This window comes from Rhinichthys klamathensis, unplaced genomic scaffold (genome assembly GCF_029890125.1).
Source record: "Rhinichthys klamathensis goyatoka isolate OS25496 unplaced genomic scaffold, OSU_Roscu_1.1 h1tg000606l_1, whole genome shotgun sequence".
Taxonomy (NCBI): domain Eukaryota; kingdom Metazoa; phylum Chordata; class Actinopteri; order Cypriniformes; family Leuciscidae; genus Rhinichthys; species Rhinichthys klamathensis.
The window spans coordinates 75,032-98,414 of NW_026607061.1; the positions used below are offsets into that span (position 1 = coordinate 75,032).

At 36.4% G+C, this 23,383-nt stretch overlaps 3 protein-coding genes across 6 annotated transcripts in view; 1 reads left to right on the top strand and 2 right to left on the bottom strand.

The window, feature by feature from the left end:
- Nucleotides 1–8,337: 8,337 nt before the first annotated feature.
- Nucleotides 8,338–10,698, bottom strand: pdxp (pyridoxal (pyridoxine, vitamin B6) phosphatase). The gene is made up of 2 exons (XM_056240707.1): nucleotides 9,917–10,698; nucleotides 8,338–8,936 (listed from the first exon to the last, which is right to left on the bottom strand). The coding sequence occupies exons 1-2, from the start codon at nucleotides 10,527–10,529 to the stop codon at nucleotides 8,611–8,613; spliced, it is 939 nt and encodes a 312-aa protein (XP_056096682.1). The 5' UTR covers nucleotides 10,530–10,698; the 3' UTR covers nucleotides 8,338–8,610.
- A 1,524-nt stretch (nucleotides 10,699–12,222) lies between these two features.
- Nucleotides 12,223–14,296, top strand: setd9 (SET domain containing 9). The gene is made up of 5 exons (XM_056240708.1): nucleotides 12,223–12,350; nucleotides 12,433–12,755; nucleotides 13,501–13,624; nucleotides 13,821–13,936; nucleotides 14,018–14,296. Exons 1-5 carry the CDS (start codon nucleotides 12,253–12,255, stop codon nucleotides 14,176–14,178), a joined length of 822 nt encoding a protein of 273 aa, XP_056096683.1. The 5' UTR covers nucleotides 12,223–12,252; the 3' UTR covers nucleotides 14,179–14,296.
- A 4,037-nt stretch (nucleotides 14,297–18,333) lies between these two features.
- mier3a (mesoderm induction early response 1, family member 3 a) overlaps nucleotides 18,334–23,383 on the bottom strand; it is a 28,063-nt gene continuing 23,013 nt past the window's right edge. For 3 of the 4 annotated variants that reach the window (XM_056240696.1, XM_056240694.1, XM_056240695.1), the window contains 6 exons: nucleotides 21,918–21,999; nucleotides 21,739–21,833; nucleotides 21,253–21,380; nucleotides 20,874–21,019; nucleotides 20,373–20,501; nucleotides 18,334–19,000 (listed from right to left, as the gene is read on the bottom strand). In XM_056240696.1, the coding sequence (XP_056096671.1) occupies nucleotides 18,567–19,000; nucleotides 20,373–20,501; nucleotides 20,874–21,019; nucleotides 21,253–21,380; nucleotides 21,739–21,833; nucleotides 21,918–21,999 (1,014 nt within the window). In that variant the 3' untranslated portion in view covers nucleotides 18,334–18,566. The remainder of the gene's footprint in view (nucleotides 19,001–20,372; nucleotides 20,502–20,873; nucleotides 21,020–21,252; nucleotides 21,381–21,738; nucleotides 21,834–21,917; nucleotides 22,000–23,383) is intronic. The other variant, XM_056240697.1, reaches the window with a different exon arrangement.

Genomic DNA, 23,383 nt, shown 5'->3' on the forward strand with positions numbered 1-23,383 from the left:
CTTTCCCATTAATATTACTAATACATTAACAAATATTATATAACACTGAGCAATACTTTTTTACACTATTCATTCATTCATCTTTGTTAATGTTAGTTAATAACAAATAGAGCTGTTTATAAAATATTCGCTCAGGTCAATTAAATAATATTAACTGATGGAACTTTTGATGTATTAGCAAATGTTACAATTTACATTAAAGGTAGCCTACACTATGTATGTTCAAAATTAAAAACATTTAAATCTTGAGTCAATACATCATCAAACCTCGTTCCAAAACGTGTTTTTGTCGTACCCTGATTCACTATAATAAGCGTTTATATTTTAGACCGGGCGGGATGGTTTTCGCGGGAAATTGCGTAGACATACGTCACTCGCCGACCCGTGCGCGACTGCGCGTCGCTCCGGCTACGTCGACGCCCGTGTGGTGTGGGAATGCCATAGGTTTCTATTACTCAACAGGTGAGTACGGTATTTTACTGAAGATATAAATTGCCACATGTAGAGCTCTCTAACAGCGTTCATTGTAAAGCATCTATTGTGAAGATCATTATGGTTGTTGTAGCGCTGTGCTGGAAATTATTTAAGGAATACAGTAACGTCTTCAGCTAGTCAACTTGAGGTCATTTCCATTTAAACTGGTTATATCTCTTAAGCCTAGTAATTAATGTTTTTATGAGCAGTAGGAATATCTCTTTTTTTAGTTATGAGAAAAAAACATATTCATCCGCATAGTCACGCAAAGCCGAAGCACAAAACAAAGTTCTTCCGCATAATGCATGGTTTTGTTTTTTAACCGCTAGAGGACCTAAAGATACCTTTAACTAAAATTTTATAAACGGTTTACAAGTATTTTTTCATTCATTGTTAATTCATGTTAACTTATGAAACCTTATTGTAAAGCGTTTCCCTGTAAATTTAATCTAGAATACTTTCTACAGTAATCAAAGTGTTCACACTTGAGCAGACAATAATGACGACACGAGATACAAGGCATATTTTTATTTCTAAAAAAAAAAGTTGATTCACACCACACAGAGCGCATTAAATCAATGTCAAACCATTTCACAGTTTACGTCAGATGCGTTTACAGACGTTTGGCTTCCCCTTCATTATAATTACTATCCAGAATCAGAAGTTTTTATGGACACAGAGTCTAAAGACAATGAACAATGACGATAAATCACTCAGGATCCAAGTTTTCATAAAATGTGGTCCAGGTTTTAACAAACAGTTGACTAAATATAAAGCAAGATAAGCCTTTTTAGATCACATGTTTTCAGCTCACTACATATGTATTTCACATTCAGTGGGTTTATATGGATTATTTTGGCACATTACTTTTGCAGATGTTTTTTTCTATATTTCATACAGACGTGTTATAGACGCTGCGCTTTGAGCTTTACATGAAGCAGAACCACTGACCGTCAAAATAACACACAGCTCTCAAACACACCAACTACTTTGGTAAAAAAAGGTCACTTTTGTTAATAAAGGCAGTTGAAACCCAATCAACAAACAAGTGAGAAGTAGTCAAGAAAACATTTCTTATCGCAGTCAAACACAACACTAATTAAATCAAATAAATATGATTATAAATAAATACACATACAAGTTGGCACATAAAACTGAATTAGCCTTTGCACTGGTTAACCTCAACTATAAAACCTTCCCGTTACTAAGATTGGCACAGTGCTTTCTAACTAGACATAACTAATGACCAGTGCGGTTTACTTCATCATGAGATGGTGAAGAGAAACCAATGTTAGCATCAAGGAGAGTTACTCGATTGTCTTCTGACCGGTTGTTGGGTATGAACCTTATTTTTTGAAAATTAAGTGACTGAAGCAGAAATAGGGCTGGTCGATATATCGAATATTAGCCATATTTTCATGATAATCACAGAACATTGTGAGTATCGAATTTTGTTGAAAATTAAGATTAATAAAATGAAGTAGGTGGTCAGTCTGTTTTTTGCACTGAACATTTTTAATGGGCTTTGAAACAGCTATCCAAATATATATATATATATATATATATATATATATTTTTTTTTTTTTTTTTTTTTTTTTTTTAAACACCAATTTTAATCATTCTGAAGCCAATGACAAAATATCGAGATGTATATTGTTGTCAAAATTTGGAAAGATATTGCCCAGGCGAGCGTCAGGTGCAATCGTCCAAAACAGAGTTGATCATTAAAACACACACGCTGCTTATTCAAACACAAATGACACTTTCTGATCTTTCATTTTATTTGTTCTCTATATATACACTAATTAGTCTGATAACACTCCTGCATAATATAAAATGTATTACTTTCAATACAATAAAGAAATAAAAAATAAAATCCCTTAAAATTAGGGGTGTGACGATGCACTTGGCTCACGAGAACGAGATGATATTTTAACATTATTTTAAAGAAACCTTCAATGACGAAAAATATGATGAGAAAATTAGTCTATTATTTGACTGAAAGTCACAAAATGTAAAACAATGCAAGTGCATTTTGAAATGTTTTAACTAGAGCTTTTTGAACAAGTTTGAAACCACTAGAACAATTTTGTGATTTCAAACAGAGATCGTGATTCTGATAGACACCTTAACCAAAATAACATGTGATTTACTAGATTGCTGTGGTCGATTTAAAATGTTTAATTAATCTGAATAATAATAAAAAATATAAATGAATGATTCAATGACTCACTCATAAATAATTAACTTGTTTCATTACTGGATGAATCAATGTTTTTGGATGAATCTTTTGAATGAATGATTCAAAGACAAATACATTTTATAACAGTCACGTGTCGCCACCTACTGGCGTAACGATGTAATCATAGTTATTTAAAGGCCATGGTGCAGGTTAAACACTACTATCGATTAATGGGTACATAAAGCAGTTAAGATATGTATATAAAGTTAGAAATGTCTCCAAAATTGTGTTAAAGTCCAGTTTTTGACGTTTTTGGTTAGTAACGGTTATTTTTTTACGCGACTCGGCGATGACGTCACATGAGGTAGACGCAGGCAGCGGCGCGCTTGGTTTAGTTACAGTTCTGATGGTTCACAGCCGAGGAGATCGATGTTCTCGTCAGGGCCGTAAAATAAAGAGAAGTGACATTGGGCCGGGGATGGGACAAACCCACCCAAATTAGCTTCGGTTAAACATGCACATAATAATTTGGGTAAATGTGTACGCTTTATGCCTATTTTTCCTATCGTCATGAACACAACAATGATTTCACTCGTGTTTAAATAGTTTTCCTTATAATAATGTATCATTTGCAAAAAGTAAAATGCATCTGTGTAGATGAGAGAATCATCTACAGTGTATGCGCGTTGTTCATTCTGTATTATGGCCAAGCATGCGCGCTTAAAATAGCATCTGAATGTACGCGCTAGACCTAGACTTTAGACTAGGTTAGGGTGACCAACAGTCCTGTTTTCACGTCCTGTCCTGGCTGGGTTTTTTTTTTTAATTATGAAAATGTCCTGGTTTTCAAAACTTCTGGGAAAGATCAGCTCTAAAGCAAAACATAGATGGGCAAACAAGGAGAATGAGGAAGAAAAACAGGATAAAGAGGAAGACTAAAGATACATTTTGTTAGTTTGTTTTTGTAAGCTTGTGAGAGCTATTTTTGTTAAATTTGGAGGTATTTCTTTTAGTTATTTCTTATTTATATATTTATTTTTCTAATACAGAAGAGACATTATTTCATTCATTCAAACCTGTAATAATTATATATTTATTTTTCTAATACAATAGACATTTCATTCATTCAAACCTTTAATAAAACAGGCTCTGAGAAGGCTATCTGAATTTGTGTCTTGTAATATAACCATTTTCTACAGAGGAGGCATAGGCTACTTTAAATATACTGAAATTAATAAGGCATCATTGAGTAAATTTCGAGTATAATTTGAGTATCTGTTTGCCAGGCCGAGTGTCCTGCTTTCACCTCTATCTCCAGTGAAAATGTTGTTTGCAAACGTAGCTGACGACAAGTAGGCTGGTCATGTCTTCAGTCAGTGTGATTATTGTTGATAATGCTAACTAGTTTTCCTCGTGACTGTCAATGACACCGTCAGGCTTACCGGGAGAGGGAGTGAGTTGCGGGCGGTGTCGTCCCATGGAAACTGTGGTGGAGAGCTTGTGTTGTAGGGAGGTGAGCGCGTTTTGGTCGCTGGTCGAGGACCTCACCCCGCGGCCAGCAGTTGTAACGTGCCTAACGCAGCATCCTGGATATGAGGCATAATGCCTGAATCCAATTGTGCTACACATAGCATACTCACACTTCATGCAGGATAATGCTCCCCTTCAAGCCAGCACGCACGAGTATGTTCATGGTTTATGTTTACTTTATCTTTTTATTTTTTACACTGAGTCCTTTGAACAACAGCTATAGGTGACAGGAGATGTGTTGCATACACAATAAACATGCATCAGAGACGTTTCCAACCTACTTACAGAGTTTAAAACTTAAGAATCTTTCCTACTTATCCCTAGGCAATACCGGTACACTGCGTACAGGCAGGCTATACGCCGGCCTGGGCTTGGAGTTTTAGGCAGGAGTATAAGAAGCCTCTCGTGTGGTTTCAACCATCAGACAACAATTCCAAAGTCGTGACCAGACCTATCAGGGCTTTCAATCGCCTCGTTTGGATGAAAATATATAAAAATAATAATTGCTTATTCTGTTGTGATCGCCCAATTTGCCCTCAAAATGTTATAAAGTACACAGAACACATGAATTTCTATAAGAAAAAAAAAACAGTTTATTGGCATTGCTTGTAATGGTTACTAAACATTTACTGAACAAGGACAAAGATTACTGAACAAAGACACAGGTTGCAAGTAAACAAATCTATATAAAAAAAAGCCCACTGATGTAGGGCTAGACCTGAAACGTTTGCACATTGTTTCTTTTGCCTGCAATAGTGTGGTCCAGAGCCATAGAGAGAGAGAGTTGCGACACTCCCATAGACCGCCATAGGAACTTAAAAATGCGCAAGTAAAGCGTGTCGTGGAGCGGCCAATAGTTCCAAACACTGATAGTTCCAGCATTGAACCCCATTCATTTTCAGTGCTTCCGAAGTACGCTCGCTGGTAAAATAATGAAATTACTGTATTTTTTTTACTTTTACACACATTAGCCGACCTCTCGTGAATCTAGTCAGTATATTTTATGTAGCCAGTTTTAGTTAATGCTTATTGGAAGATAATGGGTTACTTGCAGCTAGCTATAGCTCACATGACCAACTCTTCATTAAAGTTCGCTAACTTCTGGTAACCTGAAGTATATATTATATTATTTATAATATATATGCATAGCATATGCATGTATGTATGTTTGTACGCCTATGCATGTATACACACATAACCCTAACCCATTTAAATAAATGAATTGTGTGTGTGTGTATATAGTTTATATTTACCAAACATTACTGCAAATTTGTACATGCACACTTATATTTTATGTTGGTTGTAATTCTGAACGGACCGCCTCTCCAGAACTCTTTGCGTGATCACGAAGGTAGGCTAATGGCTGAATCGGAATTTATAAGCAAGATCACGGGAATCAATAGCCTAAGAAAAAAAGTAATGATTTTGTTTAAAGTAAAACCAAAGCAACAGCACACAAAGAAAAAAAAAACATGCAGAATGCAGGAAACCACCACTAAATGAATACTTACAACTAAATCATTGGACTTGTCTGTGGAAAGAAAATAATGTGAAATTAGGTTCTTGTAGCGTGACTGCCAGGCTAGGTAGAGGCTGACGGCCTCCTCAGGAACCTGTTTGAAGGATGTGGCGATGGGGGCGAGTGCATCAGGACAAACTGGCGCTAACCTCTCGAAGAGCTGCAGGTGAATTGGTGTAGCTTTCCCGAAGCGCCTTCATTAATGATGTTGCATAACCTGCAGACATAATAATAATACTGTATAAAGATCATTGCCACTAATGGAAACACATGAAATTGTCCTGCATATGAATTATAGCAAACATAAACAGTAAACAGAATGTTACGAGATTGCCAGGGAGATTACAGTACAGTGGACCCTGATATGCGCTACTAAATGTTTTAAAAAATACATAAAAGAAATTCAGAACATATTTGATGATTTGAATGTTACAATTAAATGTTTACACCAATACTAGTGGTAATACATGTGGTAAAGTTACATAAACTCTATGAGGTAGTGAATTTACTGAGAGGTAGCTAAACTCTGAAGTGAGAAGTGGATAAACTGTTTCTGACATAATTTCAGCGGTGGGTAAACTGCGTTTAGCCTCCACTACAGCCCTGACGACACGGTCACGGTCAAATGTGAAAGAGAACCGTAGCAGTCTAACACAAAAAGCAAACACACGATTGCGAAAGCCGCTTGATGATCATCACCACTGATCCAAACACTAGCCATGAAGCTTTCATGACGATATGGACATTTACTTCAGGGCAATTTTGTTTTGGCTCAAATTCGTGAATCACGAAAAATGCTCTTCTAATGTCAGAGTGATCGTGCTTGTAGTGGAGGCTGTGTCAAAGGGAACACGGTAGCTATACAAAATACACACAGAGCTAGCTAACACGCAGCTTGTAAACATTAACGTTAGAATGAACTTACCGTGGCAATATCTCGCTTGCGGCAGACGGTGTCTCTCGACCTCGGGACAGGGCAAGCAGAGAGGTTTGCAATGCATTCACAGACGGCACGGCGGTAGGAAGTAACTTAGCCATCCTCTCACTCTTCAAACTAAGTGAGACCATCTTGGCATCCCCTGCGTGGTAAATTAATCCTCCTCTTTGAAATGCGCGCTGCATATTCTCGAGTAGGCGGCGACAGAGCTAATTTAGCTGAAAAATCTGCTCGCCTAATCTTGACAAATTGCACCCAGCTTCGGAAGCTCCCTTTGTCCTTGGGGAAACAATGGACCCCATGTCCAGTTTTGATAAAGTTTTTGCACCCGCCACAAACACAGTAATAAACCATTTTGTCTACTTATTATCTAGCTTACTCTTCTCTATCTCTAAGCTGTTATGCTATGCTATCTCTCACTATCTATCTATGTTATGCTTATGATATCTATCTATCTATCTCGATATATTTACTTATCTGACACTGTCACTCTTTCACTAGCTACCGTTAGCTAAGTTACTACTCGCGGGCTTTCGTCTGTTGTCCAACAGCGAGTACCTCATGTGACGTCATGCAATGCATTGTGGGAGAAATTAGAATCCTCGCTAGGCTAGTGGTAAATGCTAACACATCACCGACTTTTCCGTATTATATTTCTTTTTTGTAATCCCCTACAACATAAAATACAAAGGATAACTGTTTAAATGTTTATTACCAACTAGAAAACTGGCAAAAAAAAAAAAAAAAAAAACCTGCACCATGGCCTTTAAAGCGCCAAGTTACTTTCAAAAGGTGATCTGCTCTATTTGGATCGCTACTATACATCAGTGTTTATATCGGAACTATAAACTAAAAATTCTGTGACAATATGAATATTTGTAACTCAGAAATAATGACACTCTATGGTTGAAAAGACATGACAACGGCTCTCTCTGGCTCAGCACGGATATGAATGTTCACTCCATCACGCAGCTCTAGTTAACTAATCATCTTATAATGAATGTCACTTCAGTTCTACTTTCCGAGTATGAATTATCATGTGAAGTAAAAGACGGAACGATATAAATGTAAGCACTGTAAAAGGTTTTCCCACAAACTCAACTCCGTCATGCTATCACGAGAAATATCATCACGCTTTAATATCGCGAGATCTCGTCACACCCCAACTGAAAATACAATTACCTTTCAATAATAAAATAAAATTAAGAAAATATTAAATAAAATAATCCCATAAAAAATAAAATCCCCTTATTTATTATTACCTTTCAAAAACAAAATAGCACCACCTAAAATAAATAAATAAGATGTTTTATTTTGAAAGGAAAGATTTATGGGTATCTTATTTTTAAAGTAGTATACTGAAGTCATAATTTGCTCCCAGTCCAAACCTGCAGTGTATGGGTTTATTTCTTCTATGGAACCATTAAATAATAAAATAACACAAAATCAAATCGAATAAAAAATAAAATCTTCTTAAATATTATTAGGCTTCAGGTAATAATTTAAGGGGATTTTATTTTTTTATTTCATTATTTATTTTTGTGTGTGTCATTTTATTATAAAAAGTTGATGATATTTAAGGGGATTTTATTTCCATTTCATTATTTTTATTTTAAATATTCTTTCTTTTTTTTGGTAATATTTATTTCAAAAAATAAAATACAATCCCCTTAAATATTACCATCTTTAAATAAAAAAAAATAGAATAAACTAAAAGAAAATAATATGGGAGAAATATTTTGAAATAGTATATTTAAGTAGAACGCGGTCATCATTTACTCACACTTCAGCAGAACATTTAAGGTGAGCGTCCGGCGTCTCAAACACATTCATGACACACACTATTCATGGTGGTGATGTTGTTATTAACCAGGCTGTGGAGACACTTAACCGCACATGTTGAGAAACAGCATCGGGATTGAAACTGCGGATACAGTCGTGGTGTGTGTGTGTGTGTGTGTGTGTGTTTTACTCCTCCAGAGCCTCCAGGAAATCGGCCACGGACTCCACCACGTAATCGGGCACGCAGTCCTTCTGCCCCGGCTCCTCGCTGTCCCTGTATCGGTGCGCCTCCTCCAGCGTGGAGACGCCCGTGAGCGTGAGGACGGTGGAAAGCCCACAGTTGCTGCCGAACAGAATATCCGTCTCCAAGCGGTCGCCGACCATCAGCGAGCGATCCGGATCCAGGTCAAACTGACTGGCGATGCACTCGTACATGAAGCGGCTGGGCTTCCCGATGACCGTGGCCTTCCTGCTGCTGGCCGTCTCCAGAGCCGCCGTGAGACTCCCGGAACCTGCCGGCACATCACACACACACACACTGCTATTGTAGATCACTGAATCACCAGCACAATGACACACTTCTAGAGGCATGTAAACCCTAAACAACAGCTCTGTTCATGCTCAATCACACTAGATGCGGACATGTTCTCAACAGGTTGCTTCATCACATTTAAAAGAAAGAAAAACTAGGAAAGTTATTTTCAGGTTTCCACAGTTTCTGACCAATAGATTTCCCTGGTTTTTCCAATGATTTTTCCAGTAGTTATGACTGAATAAGGACTCGTTTCATGCAATTCTGTCTTTCTAATAAACAGATGTAACCCTTAGAACAGATTTATATTATTTTGCATATATTTAAGCTTTTACAGGACTGTGAGAACCCAATATTTTGCTTGGAGATGATTTGCATTGTGTATTTTAATTACAATTAAGCACATTTACACCTATAACTATTATAATTTAAATTATGCCTTTAATTTATGCTGATTTAAAAAAAATAGCATTATTATTATTATTAATACTATTTCTTAATTGCATTAAAGCAATGAGACTTTTGGTGAAAAAGGTGTTTAAAATCTTGGTTCAAATAGAATACTTTCTCATATATATATATATATATATAATGTATGAGAAAGTAGTCTATTTGAACCAAGATTTCAAAAACCATAAGTGAAAAAGTTAAGGAGCTAGAATAGCCTACATACTGCTACCAATTATATATACATAATGTGTGTGTATAATATACATTCAATTTATATTGCTAAATGAATATATATATATATATATATATATATATATATATATATATATATATATATATATATATATATACACACACACACACACATACATACATGTTTTTGAGGTGAAATGTGACCTGAACTACACTGAAACATGTTCTACGAATGATTTGAATCTTTTTCTATTTTTTTTATAAATCTTCATATGAGCTGCACTGAACATCCTTTGGTATCCCTCCTCAACGCCTCACCCGGGGTGATCCTGCCTCCTCTCAGCGGGTGCCAGGGGTCCGGGTCGGTGGCCAGGAACAGGCACTCAGAGTTCATCAGGTAACAGCTGGCTTTGGCCAGCTTCATGAAGGTGAAGTTCTCGTCATATCCGACCAGCACAGCCTTGACATCCGGATCCAGAGGGCAGTTGTAGATGCTGGTTCCCGGCTCCCGGTCTGCGGCTTCATCCTCCTCCAGCACCGGGACCCCGGCGTCCTGCAGCTCCTTCATCACCCCGCCGCAGCCGATCACGAACACCTTCCCCTGGAGCCGGGCCACATCGCGCAGGTACGCGGCGGAGCAGTACGCCGAGCTGAAGATTTCCTCCTCCGCGATGTCCGTGAAGCCCAGGCGGCTAAACTTCTGCACGTAGTTCTCCCGCGGCCTGGTGCAGTTGTTAGTGACGAAGAACACCCGTTTTCCCCGCTGCTTGAGCAGACTGACCACCTCCGGAGCCCCGGTAACGGCCGCTTCCCCGTTCCAGATCACGCCGTCGCAGTCGAACAGCACGTTGTGCTTCGAGTCCAGCAAGTCTCGGATCTGAGCGCCGCGGAGCGTCACACAACCCTTGCCGCCACCCACCGCACCTGCCATTCTGCTGGCTAGAGATCCTATGATGGACAGGTTTGAACTGCGACCGTTTTATTTAAACGCGCTGATGACTCTGTACGTTAACCGTTAGTGAAATGAACGCAGAACCGAAGCGGAGCGGTTCACCAGTACGTCCATCTCTGCTGTTCCTGCAGACGCCTGATGACGGACCAATCACGTTCTAGTATGTCGGAAAGGATACGCCCCTTCCTTATGTGTCCTCCAATTAGAAAGCGGGCAGCAACATAGAGCACGATGATTGAAGTGGGCGGAGCTTAGTGACCCAGAGGTTATCTCTAATTGGTCAAGTACAATGGGTCTAGTTAATCATTTTTCTTAATTTACAGCTTTGCTGCATTTTTGTTTATTGGTTCATTTTTATATGGAGACCGTACAAAAAAACATGATTTTGTTTTGTAAACCAACCCTGTTTACATTAGGTTAACACGTTTAAATAATACTTGTAACTCTGGCAACATATAGAAATTATAATATAGCCTACATGATACATCACCGGTACAATTTTGAAAGAAGTCTCTTATGCTCATCAAGCCGCCATTTATTTGATTAGAAATACAAAAAACATTCATATTGTAAAATGATTACAATTCAAAATAACGGTTTTCTATTTTAACAAGTTTTCTATTTTAAAATTTCTATTTTAAATTTTATTGTGTCACAGAAATAAATTATATTTTAAACTTTAACTTTAATATAATTTATATCTGTGACACAAAGCTGAATTTTCAGCATCATTACACCAGTCTTCAGTGTCACAAGAAAATATTAAGCAGCACAACTCTTTCCAACATTCATAATAAATCATCATATTAGAGTGACTTCTGAAGGATCATGTGACACTGAAGACTGGAGTAATGATGCTGAAAATTCAGCTTTGATCACAGAAATAGATTACACTTTAAAATATATTCAAACAGAAAACAGTTATTTTAAATTGCAATAATATTTCACAATATTACTGTTTGGTTTGTATTTTTAATCAAATAAATTCAGCCTTGATGAGCAGAAGAGACTTCTTTCAAAAACATTACAAATCTTACAGATCCCAAACTTTTGAACAGCAGTCAGTGTGTGTGTGTGTGTGTGTGTACGTATACGTATATGTAAAAAAAATAAAAAAAATCTCCAGAGCCTCTTAAAATACTAGATATGAACTGGAGTTTGCCCTCTCATAGTTGCACTAGTAAGATAACTCGTATCGTCGTTACAGAGAGGCAGCAGTAAGCAGTGAAGCATGTCGAATAAATGAACACGTGACATTTGAGAGTTCAAATCATAGACTGTAAAAAAAGGTTCAAATACATTTAACATTTTATTTTGTTTTTGTACAGGTCTCCCAAATGCTAGGTGGCGGTCATGTATTATACCGTGGAGAGATCCGATTCATTTTTAGCGAATCCGTTCGTTTCAGTGAACCATTTCAGAGTCAGTATGTCAAGTCCCAGCGTGGTATTTGTCTTATTTCAGTGAAGAAATAAGTATTTAAATACTTATCATCACCATATTCTTAAATACTTGATATTGATTATGTATGAAGTGTTCTCCATAAGAGTCTAGCAATTTAAAGGAGCTTTGTGAATCGATTCAACTGAATCATCAATGAACGACCTATTGGTGAATCGATTCGGACCTCACTAGTGCAGCAACACGAGTGCTAAAGCTGCTTGAAAACTACTGCACATATACTCTGATGTAAATAAGAAATATGATTAAAGCTCTTTTTAAAGCTTTTGAGGTCCGATGGAAATCCTACAGGCACAGATTTGTCCCCTGGATAGCTTTAAATCTGCAGAAAAACGAGAGGTATAGTTCAGTTTGTTCTCTGCTTCAGGTTTGGTCAACAACAGCCTTGTTCACTATTACCGCGTGTTTGTTATTCTCCCAGAACTCTTCGTCACGTGAAGGATCGATCCCAAGACAAGTTAATTCAGGATGAGGAGGTGTCCGAATCTCTCGTGTGTTTATTCACTGAACTACTGAAAAATGATCTGAAGAATCAACGTGAAGCACTCCGCTTACTCCCTACATCTAAACAAAACATTTACACTAATGTAGAGAGTGGAACGCATGATGCTCCCTGTACAGTGATGTTGAATACTCTGGGCTTCGTGACCGAGCGGAAGTGCAGCTCACTGCAGCTCGCGGGAACAGGAGTGTTTGTCACGCGCGGGCGCGTGCAGAAAGGAAGTATCGTGGCGATGTATCCAGGTATTCTTTATATGACGTCATGTGTCAATGTAACACTTAAGTTCGGAAACATTCCAGACATCTTATTTAAATAATAACAAAAAACATAGAATGACGACATTCCAGTTTTTTTTTTGTTTGTTTAATTTTTTTTTTTACCTTACTTTTTAACAGAAAGAGTATATATGTATATATAAATGTAAATTAAAATAGATGTGTACCGGTATGTACATTTTGTAATAATATTAAATATTTTTACATTTAATAATAATAACTGAATTCGTGAAAATATATAGTTTTTTTTTTGTGTAGTGGTTAATAAATGATTTCTCTTTTCAAATATATATATATATATATATATATATATATATATATATATATATATAATTATATTCTCTATACAATTTCATACTTATGATCGTGTCTTATAAAGTCAGATTATTCCTCTGTTATTAATATTTGAATGTATTATAATCCTATAATTTACTTCTCTGTTTTGATAATAATTCCATAAAATCATTATCAAAACAGACAGAAGTAAATTATATTCTCTATACAATTTCATACTTATGATCGTGTCTTATAAAGTCAGATTATTCTAGTTCTGTCCTGCAGTTTTCCTGTTATTAATATTTGAATGTATTATAATCCTACAATTTACTTCTGTCTGTTTTGATAATGATTTTATGGAATTATTTATATTCGTCTCGTCTGTTGCATATGGAATTCTTCATAAGAGTTATGTTTTGATGTTCTTCTTTCACAGGAACCATCTATCAGGCAGATGAGCCGATCTTTTTTCAGTCAATCAGAAATCCATTTGTATTCAGATGCATAGATGGCATTTTGATTGATGGCAATGACAAAGCCATATCCAAGATAGTGTACCGGTGAGCATCATCATCATCATCATCATCATCATCATCATCATCATCATCATCCTGCTAGCTTAAAGAGCTCCTATGCCCAAAAACAAAATCTAGACATTGAAAAAGGCCATAATAGGTCCCATTTAATGCTTTCATTCATAGTGCATTGTGAAGTGCAAAACATAAAGACACAAATGAAATGTTGACTGATTAACAGGTCGTGTAGTGGACGGGACAGGTTGGGTCCCTTCAGTTTGAGTGACAGCTCCTGGTTAACGCCTCATCCTGTGAACCCTCTCGCTGTGGGACAGTACGTCAACAACTGCTCTAATGGTCAGTCAGGTTAAACAATCAAAAGGTTTACAGTCCACAGTCATATAAGAAAATAGAGGAATCTTGTCTTGTTATCCACAGAGAAAGCTGCGAATGTCTGCTATCAGGAATTCGACGTGCCGGATGGATTTCCTCTTGAGCTCCGTCAGTTCCTGCCGAATGTTAAATACAGAGCTGATACTCAAAGGCAAGACCAAACATTTCATGACCTTGTGTTATTAGGACATTCTGACATTTCCTGAAAATTTCATCTTGCTTTTTATTTCAGACCTTTGCGCTGTGTTGTTCTTGTGTCACTAAGAGATATTAATCGCGGTGAAGAACTGTTCTCCAACTACTACACAATTGTGCATTAAATTGATTTTTAAAAAAAGCTGATGTGTGTTTATACATATATATTTTAAACCTAAAATTTGTATAGATATATGTAAAATATTTTTCTAAAGCAAAAGTGTGAAAATAACCAAAAACGCGAGAATATTTTTTTTTTTTACTGCATTTACTAACCTTTGTTCATGTTAATAAAAATTCTCATAGTGCATTAACTAATATTAACAGATACAACTTGATAGAATGTATTAGTAAATGTAAATGTATTATGTATGTAAATGTATTAGTAAATGTTCCAACTTTAAAGTTTTTATTATTTCATGAGTGTTTAGTGCATAAGAAACATTAAGGCATTTGTGACCAGGATCAGAAAACAATCAGGATTTTATTTTTATTTTTTATCTGCACCTTTTAAAATGTCATAATATGGTATTCTAGACAATACAGTGACAATATCAATTATGTTTTATACGTCACCAAAAATCCCCTGAAATAAATTCCAGGGCAAAAATATCCACTTTTATTAATGTTTTCAAAAGCAACTTGCAACACAAATCACATTGCAATAAGAGCAATGACTTTCATATTGATAAGAAACAAAGTTTCAAAGGAATTTTTTGTGTTAATATTTCCACCCGTTTTAATGAAAGTGGAAAAACTTTCAGTAATTTATGTCCTTATGTAAAAGAAAATCTGCTCTGAAAACTCAATCTTTACTGAGATGTTTATTTAAAAGAAACTACTTCAAATGAAATAGATCTGATACTTACAATGTCCCAGCTGTTCCTCTTACCATGAACTCACGAGAGGCAGTTAAACCAAATGCCTGAACATTTAACTTGTTCTTTTATCAGATGTACTTAAAACTGTGGCATATCTTCTATCTATAAATTACAGGAACATCTGTCTGTCTGTCTGTGTGTCTGTCTGTCTGTTAATCGAATATCTCTCGAACAGTTAGACTGATGGATTTCAAACTTGACATTTATTACAATGTTATTATACGTTTATTACAATGTAATTATGTTAATTACATTGTAATAAATGTATAATAACACTGTAATAAATGTATAATTACATTGTAACAAATGTATAATTACATTGTAATAAACGTATAATTACATTGTAATAAATGTATAATTACATTGTAATAAATGTATAATTACATTGTAATAAGCGTATAATAACACTGTAAACAATGTATAATTGCATTGTAAAAAACGTATAATTACATTGTAATAAATGTATAAAAACACTGTAAACAATACAATTATACATTACAGTGTTATACATTTATTAGTGTTACTATACATTTGTTACATTGTTATACATTTGTTACATTATTATTTTGTTACATTATTTTTTTTTGAAAAAGTATCGATTCACTTTTAAAAAAGGAGCGATTCACTTTCGAAAAAGTATCGATTCACTTTAAAAAAAGGAGCGATTCACTTTCGAAAAAGTGGAGATTTACTTTCGAAAAAGTAGAGATCCTTTTTTGAAAAAGTAGAATTCACTTTCGAAAAAGTAGAGATCCTTTTTTGAAAAAGTAGAGATCCTTTTTTGAAAAAGTAGAATTCACTTTCGAAAAAGTAGAGATTCACTTTCGAAAAAGTAGCGATTCACTTTCGAAAAAGTAGATTCACTTTCGAAAAAGTAGAGATTCACTTTCGAAAAAGTAGCGATTCACTTTCGAAAAAGTAGCGATTCACTTTCGAAAAGTATCGATTCTTTTTTGAAAAAAGAACCGATTCATTTTTGAAAAAGTAGCGATTTAACTGAATCTGTAAGTCAGCTACACTGTTTAATTCTGAATATTATATTTTATTCTGGTGCGCTTAACGTTATCATTTTCTCAGAGTTTAAGCTCCTATGTAATAGTAGCCTAGGCTTTTCAGCAACTCAAACATACCAAACCAACAATTACTAAAAACACACAAAAACTTAAACTCAAACTTCCTCTACAGAGGACTAAAATCAAAGTGATTCAAACTAAACCACGTCAGCATCATGGTGCAAATAATGATTGAGAGACATCAGATTTGAGCGACACGTGTGAGGTACTGCGATAGACTCATCGACACGGTCATAATATCTCCAGAACTTTATTTCTGGAATGGTTTGCCAGTTAAGTACAACATAAAATACAAAATAAAAACCAACAAAACAAGAACAGTGTCTATGTACAAACATTAAGAATGATAAAATGTCCTTTTCCAATATTTATTACCATTTGATTGTCTATTTAACACTATAACTTTATTACAACAAAGTGTTGAAAACCCGAACTTTAACTAATAGCTCTTTCAAAAGCAGAAAAGTGAATGAAAACCAATTTTATATCAAACAAAATAAAGCGTAAAACATTCCAAAGGGAAGGTTTTTAAATGTACATTTTTTTTCCCTGGAAGCAAACAACCATTACTACGTAACAATTTCAATTAAGCCATTACTTTTTTCTTTTTTTTATACAAACTTTGGACATAAATTACTGCACCAACACATTTTCCTAAAGCTCTTTTCATTTCTTGGAGGGACAGGAGAAATGAATTGCACAACCTACAGGATTGAATTGGGAGAATATTGTATTAAATGTATTTAAATTGATCAATACACATCCTTCAAGTATGTCAAGACAAAAAAAAAATATGGAGAATTCTGTCCGCAGATACAAGGAAACACAATTTTACAGACAAAGCACAAGCCATCCAAAAGATGACCGTCCTGGAAAACGTCCCATCGACCAGCCCGAAACCCTTCGGAAAACGTTTTCCAGGTCGATTCAACATGCAAGTTTTGAATGAGGGTTAAGGCAACACTGCAAACCGGGCTTCTGCCTTAACCGCGAGACATTCTTGTCATCGTACGAGTTCAGTAAATCCCTAAGATGCGATAATACTGTACATTCAGCTAGCTCCGCTACTCCCCGTGAGCACAGAACGCTAACACACACTACACCCACTTGCAGTTGAGTGAATAAATAAATAAATAACTCTTCTTAAGCAAATCTCTGATGAGGAAACAAACGGTAAAGGAAGTCGAGAAGGCATTCTTGTGGCATACGCAGACTCAAAAACACAGAATTTAAGTCTTCAAGTTCAAATCTGTTTGCCAAGGAAGAAATAAAATGGGTATCTGTACATATTTACAAATTATTGCCATATACGAGAGTATGTAAAGTCAAAAAAAAAAGAAAAAAACGAACAAACCAGGTCCATTTATGATCCATTTAATCTGCAAGCGATTCTTGATGCATAGATAACGTCGGGTCAGTGCTTGCAGGGCTTCGCGAAGATCAGGTTGTTCTGAAGAAAGCAGGGATGATGAACAGAAATCATGTACAACTTTGCATAATCGGTTACTGAAGGGGAAAAGACGTAAAACGTTCGAGAGTATCCCTGCAAATGTTTTTTCTTCAATAAATAGCGCTCTTGAAATATCAAACAAATGCGCTTGTACACATTCGAGAGCAAGAAAGGAAACAAAACGACATGTGCCAGTAATTTCACAAAAACGCTCAATCGTGACCATAATGCAGTCCAGTGGTCTTCATTGCAATAAATACACCCAGCTGATCAAACGCGGCCTGATAAAGCAAGATTACAAAAGAAACTAATAAATATGCAAAGGAGAAAAATGACACGTCAAAGCAGTGTTTTAGAATTATAATACCTCCATAATCAGGACCTATATATTTGCTGGAACCACTTTAAATTGTTTGTTGGTTTGTCAAAATAGCAGAGACTCTCCCAGGGCCGACCGGAACACACTACAACGAACGTTTCCGGGTTTTTGTGCTGAGTGAAAAGGACACCGAAATAAACAGAGCTGCTTCTTCATGGTGCAAAACGAAACAAAAAGTGGTCGTAGAGTATCTGCCGTTCAGACGGCTGGATCGGTGAGCCGAGGCACCTGTAAACACTGATGGGTGCCAGAGGAAAGGCTGACCCCCTGCTGTCGGCCCAAGGTGGGATCGAGCAGTTTTTGATGCGACGACTCCTGTCACAAGTTCAGTTTTCCACAGTATTCGGACGTAGACACGTTTTATGACACTTCCAAAAATTCAAGACTGGAAAATAAATGGCTGTATTAACTCTTGAGAAATCAAGATTTAGGTCTGTACAATTAGACATCACTGATGTCATAGTAAAAAAAAAAAAAAAGAATAAATCTGTACATATATATATACACACGTATATAACCTGGAATCAAAATAAACCAATTAGGAGGAGGAATATCCCAGGAAGCGGCTATATACACTATGTTTGATTGCAGTAAGTCCCGTGAGGTTTGCGAGCCTTCACTCCGACTGCAGCGTCGTGTGCTGATGTAGTGTGTGTGCGCCCATGTAGCCGCCGGCCTCGCCAAAGTCACTGACCGAAACCGCCATTTTGGCACTTGTGATATGACGCGTGCGGCCCTCGAAGTCCACGGCCATGTTCCTGCTGCCGACCGACACGTCGTTCATGAACGGTTCCGACAGGCCCATCTTCAGGCGTTTGGCCGCGGGCCGATCGCAGTCCTCGCCGCACACGTTGATCTGGCCGAGGTCCGAGTGGTAGAAGCCGGTCTCCAGCAGATTGAGGCAGTCGCCGTCTCCGTTGCTGGAGTAGTTGAGCGGCTCTTCGTGACTCAGGGGCCCGCGGTGCAGCCCGTCCAGCGGGGAGAAGTTGTAGGAGTCCAGACAGCTCACGTCTGAGGGGTTACACACCGACGCCACCGTGCTCGTCAGCGCTGGAGAGAGAGGGAAACCGGTTATTTTAAGCATTAGTTAACTGTCACCACCCTTTTTTTGAATATACATGAAAATGCACATTTCGAACTTAAATTGTTGTAATTCAAGAATGCTTTGGAATATAGACGTAAGATTGGTCTCGTTTTAAAGAAGACATTTGGCAGATTTTTGTTGAAGTGAAATAAATCAAGAAAGTGCAACAGAAAAAAAGTTATAGAAGTTTGAGTTTATGGAAATGTACAATGTAAAAAAATTAATTATTCATATTTTATATCAAATATATATTTTCAAAACCTGGGCTACTCTAAAACTGCCGAAAAATCAAAGCCAAAAATCTGAACAAGTTGTGTTTCAAATTTTAGGTTGATATCTCAAAAAATGAGCTTTCAGTGAGATTTTGTTTGGGCGCAGTACCAAACTTTTTCACTAGGTCACAACTAGACTCCATTACTGCCCATATAAGGGCGCCTCCATTTCCATGTGTTTTGAGTGGTCTGAACCATTATTTCCACAATTTTCATACAATTTATGAAGTAGACATCCTATTCAGAAGTAGTATGGGTAGTTTGGCAGATTTTGATATGAATTCAACCTCTAAGAAACACATACAAAGAACATGCATGTGCGTCATAGCTCGCTGCCCCATCACAAATGGTGAATTTATTATTGTTTCTTTATATTTAAAACATTTTCAGACCTTTTTTTCTAAAATAATTGAATGGATGCTATCTTTTGAACTCTTGGCATGAAAACAAACTGAGGTTTCTATCATTTTTTCATGATTTTTCATGTTCATTGCTATTTCAAAATAAAGGTCTGACCACGCCTTAGGACTATGAAAATATTCTTGTTGCAAATTGATAAATTACGGTTCCTCTGTAATTTATTTTGAAAATCAATCACCAAATATGGAAACTAGAGATTGTAAGCTTTCAAATGATATATAGTTTGTCAATATTACTTAAGGTTTTTACTGAGATATTATTGTTTTAAAAATATAATGGCAAACGTCCCACCTGTGGGACGGTGACAGTTAAGGGGTTTTAATCTCGTATTCTCAGCAAGCCTGAATTTAGTTAAACTGTCAAATATTATTACAATTTAAAGGGTTACTATTATGCTTTTGTTACGTTAAACTTTCTTTAGTGTGTGATCCTCTGTACAGCACTTTGATCAACCTTGGGATGTTTTTAAATGTGCTTTATAAATAAAAAGTCCCTCCAGCGGGAGTTCTTCTCTATATCAGTGTCAGTGTTTCTGAACTCCCTGAAACGCCTCCATTGTAGTCTTGAGTTTCTTCCGGGAACGACACGTCACAATATATAAAGGGGGGGGCCTGGTTGAGTGAGTTAGTAGTGTGTTGAAACTCACTGTTATGGTAAGGGGCGGGACTTTTCCCAAACACACTCAAAACGGTCGACCAATCACAACACACTGCTCCAGCCGACCAATCAGAGCACAGTGTGCTTTTCAGAAGGAGGGGCTTCATAGAGACAGGAACTAAACAGAGCGTTAATGAGAGACTGGGAAGAGAGGAGCTGCAACTGTCAAGTATGGGAAAAATTATGTTTTTTGAAAATTCAAACATTAAAACCTGTTCTAGTAGAGCCCAAAAACAATCAAGGGCATAATACTTTCTATGTGAATATATTTTAAAATGTGATTTATTCCTGTGATTCCTCTAACATGATCCTTCAGAAATCATTCTAATATGCTGATTTGCTGCTAAAGAAACATTTCTGATGTTATCAATGTTGTGCTGCTATTTTTTTTTTTGTGGAAACTGCCACCAACTGCTTATAATCTCAAAATGGATGATAAATGGCTAAAAAGTAAACGCATGTCTAAAAACGTTATAATTTGTTGCCATACCGGAGAGGTCACTGGCTGTGATGGAGTTGAGAAGGTTGAGTTGTTGTTCGGTTGGAGGCTCAATCCGGCCACTGCTACTGGAACACACAGAAGCAGATCCGTCCACCAGACCCTCGGCCTCATCCACCAACCGGTCCATCAGATCCCTGCAGGAGAGAGAGAACGATCAGCCTTCAACATTTACATTTAATCATTTAGCAGACGCTTTTATCCAAAGGAGAGCAACAGAAGCAATTAAACTAATAGGACAACAATATGCAAGTGCTGTGACCTGAACTTTAAAGTTCATGAGCATAAGACAGATTTATTCGGCTCGCTTATAAACGTCTATTACGATGTATCAGGTTCACACTGAACAGAAGATCATTACAGAACTCACGTAACACCAGGATAACTGCTGAACTTCTTCTTCCCAAATCGGTTTTGCTGGACGAAAAAGTCAAATCGCTCTGACTTCTTCCACATGTAGTAAAACGCAACACACTCTGCCACCGTCCGTGTGTTGACCTTGAAAATAAACATTCAAAGAAAAGTTACCACATGACATAATAATCGAGCATTACTTGGTGCAATATGATGCAAAACATTTCACGAATAACCTGACTTTTTTTAACCAATCAAATCCTAAAGGATAAATCAGGCCCCATCCTATAATATAATTACACAGAATATTTATAATACTACTTCTGAATATTCATAATATTTTAACTTAAAAATAGAAATGTGTGTATACAATATGTTAATGGAATTTCATGCGTTTTACTATGAGTGTCAACTGATTTATTTAAATCCTTCCTCAAATTTAAACATCTAAGACAACCTTGTTTAGGATCAAAAACGCAGGACAAAAAAGACGCCATCTTACTTTGTGTTTCTGAATGAGGTGGAAGTTCTTCTCATACAACAGAAGAGCGTGTTCAAAATTTCGGCATTCTTCTTCCGACCACGGGAGCATCTCATCTAAATGATTAGATTTTTTAAATCATTTTTTAATAAGCTCAATAACACTGCGATAACAAAACCAACGGCATTATTTCCACTTACCCTTTAAGGATTTGTCATTGTTGCGATACCCTCCCAGCGCTTCCTGGACGTTGTAGTTACACTTCAAAAGCTCATATAAGGCCTGGAGAGAACAAACAGGTTTGTTAAGAAAAATGGATATATGGCTAATGTCCTAATGTGAAAATAAGGCTTAGAAAAACAAACGCAAAAACTATATTTGTGTCTACAGTAAGACAATCAGCAGATGCTTTTTAAATGACTTTATCCTCAATCATATTAGTTAAATTACAGGCAAAATATGTATTTTAACCCTATAACTTGAAAAAGGTGAGGGATTTAATTGGACATAGACCTGAAAAATATTTTTTTATTGTGCCATTGTTTTTCTCAAAAAGTGCAAACGTGCAACATGAGGTAGGCCTGAATTCACTAGTTATCTCTTTCCACTTTTTATTTTGCGGGGGTCAAATAATTCCTTCGTTAATAATTCATAAGATGAGTAACACTGGAGTTTGGTTTATTGAATACGTTATAATCAATAAATATGAAATGGTGTGATTTCAGAGAGGTTTGACACTTGGGCCTAATTGAAGACAACATTATGTTAACCGAGAAGTGTTTGTATACTGACCAAAAGAGAGTAGGCTACATCCTGCTAATTCAGTGGTGAGAATTTAATTGTTGTTTTTATTTATATTGTTGTCTATTTATCGAACTTCCATACCTCTTATATAATAATTATATCAGACCTGCAAACTCCTCAGAGTAAAAAAGGTGACAGAGTCGCGGGGGGGCTTTGGGTACCCGGCTAACGATAAGCCTAGCTAACGTTACAGGAAATATTCCACCATTTGGGGAATTAAGCTCATTTTCCACCTCCCCTCGAGTAAAACAATTGTTCTTTTATCGTTTTGGAAACCATTCAGCCGATCTCCGGGTCTGGCGGTACCACTTTTAGCATAGCTTAACGTAATTTATAGGTATGACGACAATACTAGGGGTGGAACGGTACACAGAAGTCACGGTTCGGTTCATACCTTGATTCAGACATCACGGTTTGGTACGATGGGAGTGAAAAGCAAAACATAAATATAGAAGGCATTTTTATAAATGTCTTAAGCCTTGAATTTTTATTAATAAAGGCTTAGAACCAGTTTATTCGTAGTGCACTGACAATAGTTTTATACAATTCGTTTATTAATTAAATTAATAAAAAGACCTTGAGATATGTTTGGTAATTGTACCTGAATGAATTTAAAATTAATTTGCTATATTTCAGACCAATATATTTGTTTTCCCTTAATTTTAATTAACCCTAACTTTATTCTCATCTGAATTATAAATAATTGATTTCCGTATAAAACAATACTACCATCAAAAACATCTTTTTTAATCAATGTAGAATGTGCAACTTAAAAATAAACAGATCTCTGATCTAGAGCTCTGCTTGAGGACAAGAAATAAAAACCAATGCGATATGATAAATGTCCAAAAAATGGAATGGG

Bases quoted from the DNA above. Each gene is read 5' to 3' on its own strand.
- pdxp (XM_056240707.1), bottom strand. From the start codon at position 10,529: ATGGCAGGTGCGGTGGGTGGCGGCAAGGGTTGTGTGACGCTCCGCGGC. The intron at 8,937-9,916 runs GTGAGGCGTTGA...ATGTGCCGGCAG, and splicing joins AGGAGGCAGGATCACCCCGG to GTTCCGGGAGTCTCACGGCG.
- setd9 (XM_056240708.1), top strand. From the start codon at position 12,253: ATGATTAAAGCTCTTTTTAAAGCTTTTGAGGTCCGATGGAAATCCTAC. The intron at 12,351-12,432 runs GTATAGTTCAGT...TTATTCTCCCAG, and splicing joins AATCTGCAGAAAAACGAGAG to AACTCTTCGTCACGTGAAGG. The intron at 13,937-14,017 runs GTCAGTCAGGTT...TGTTATCCACAG, and splicing joins CGTCAACAACTGCTCTAATG to AGAAAGCTGCGAATGTCTGC.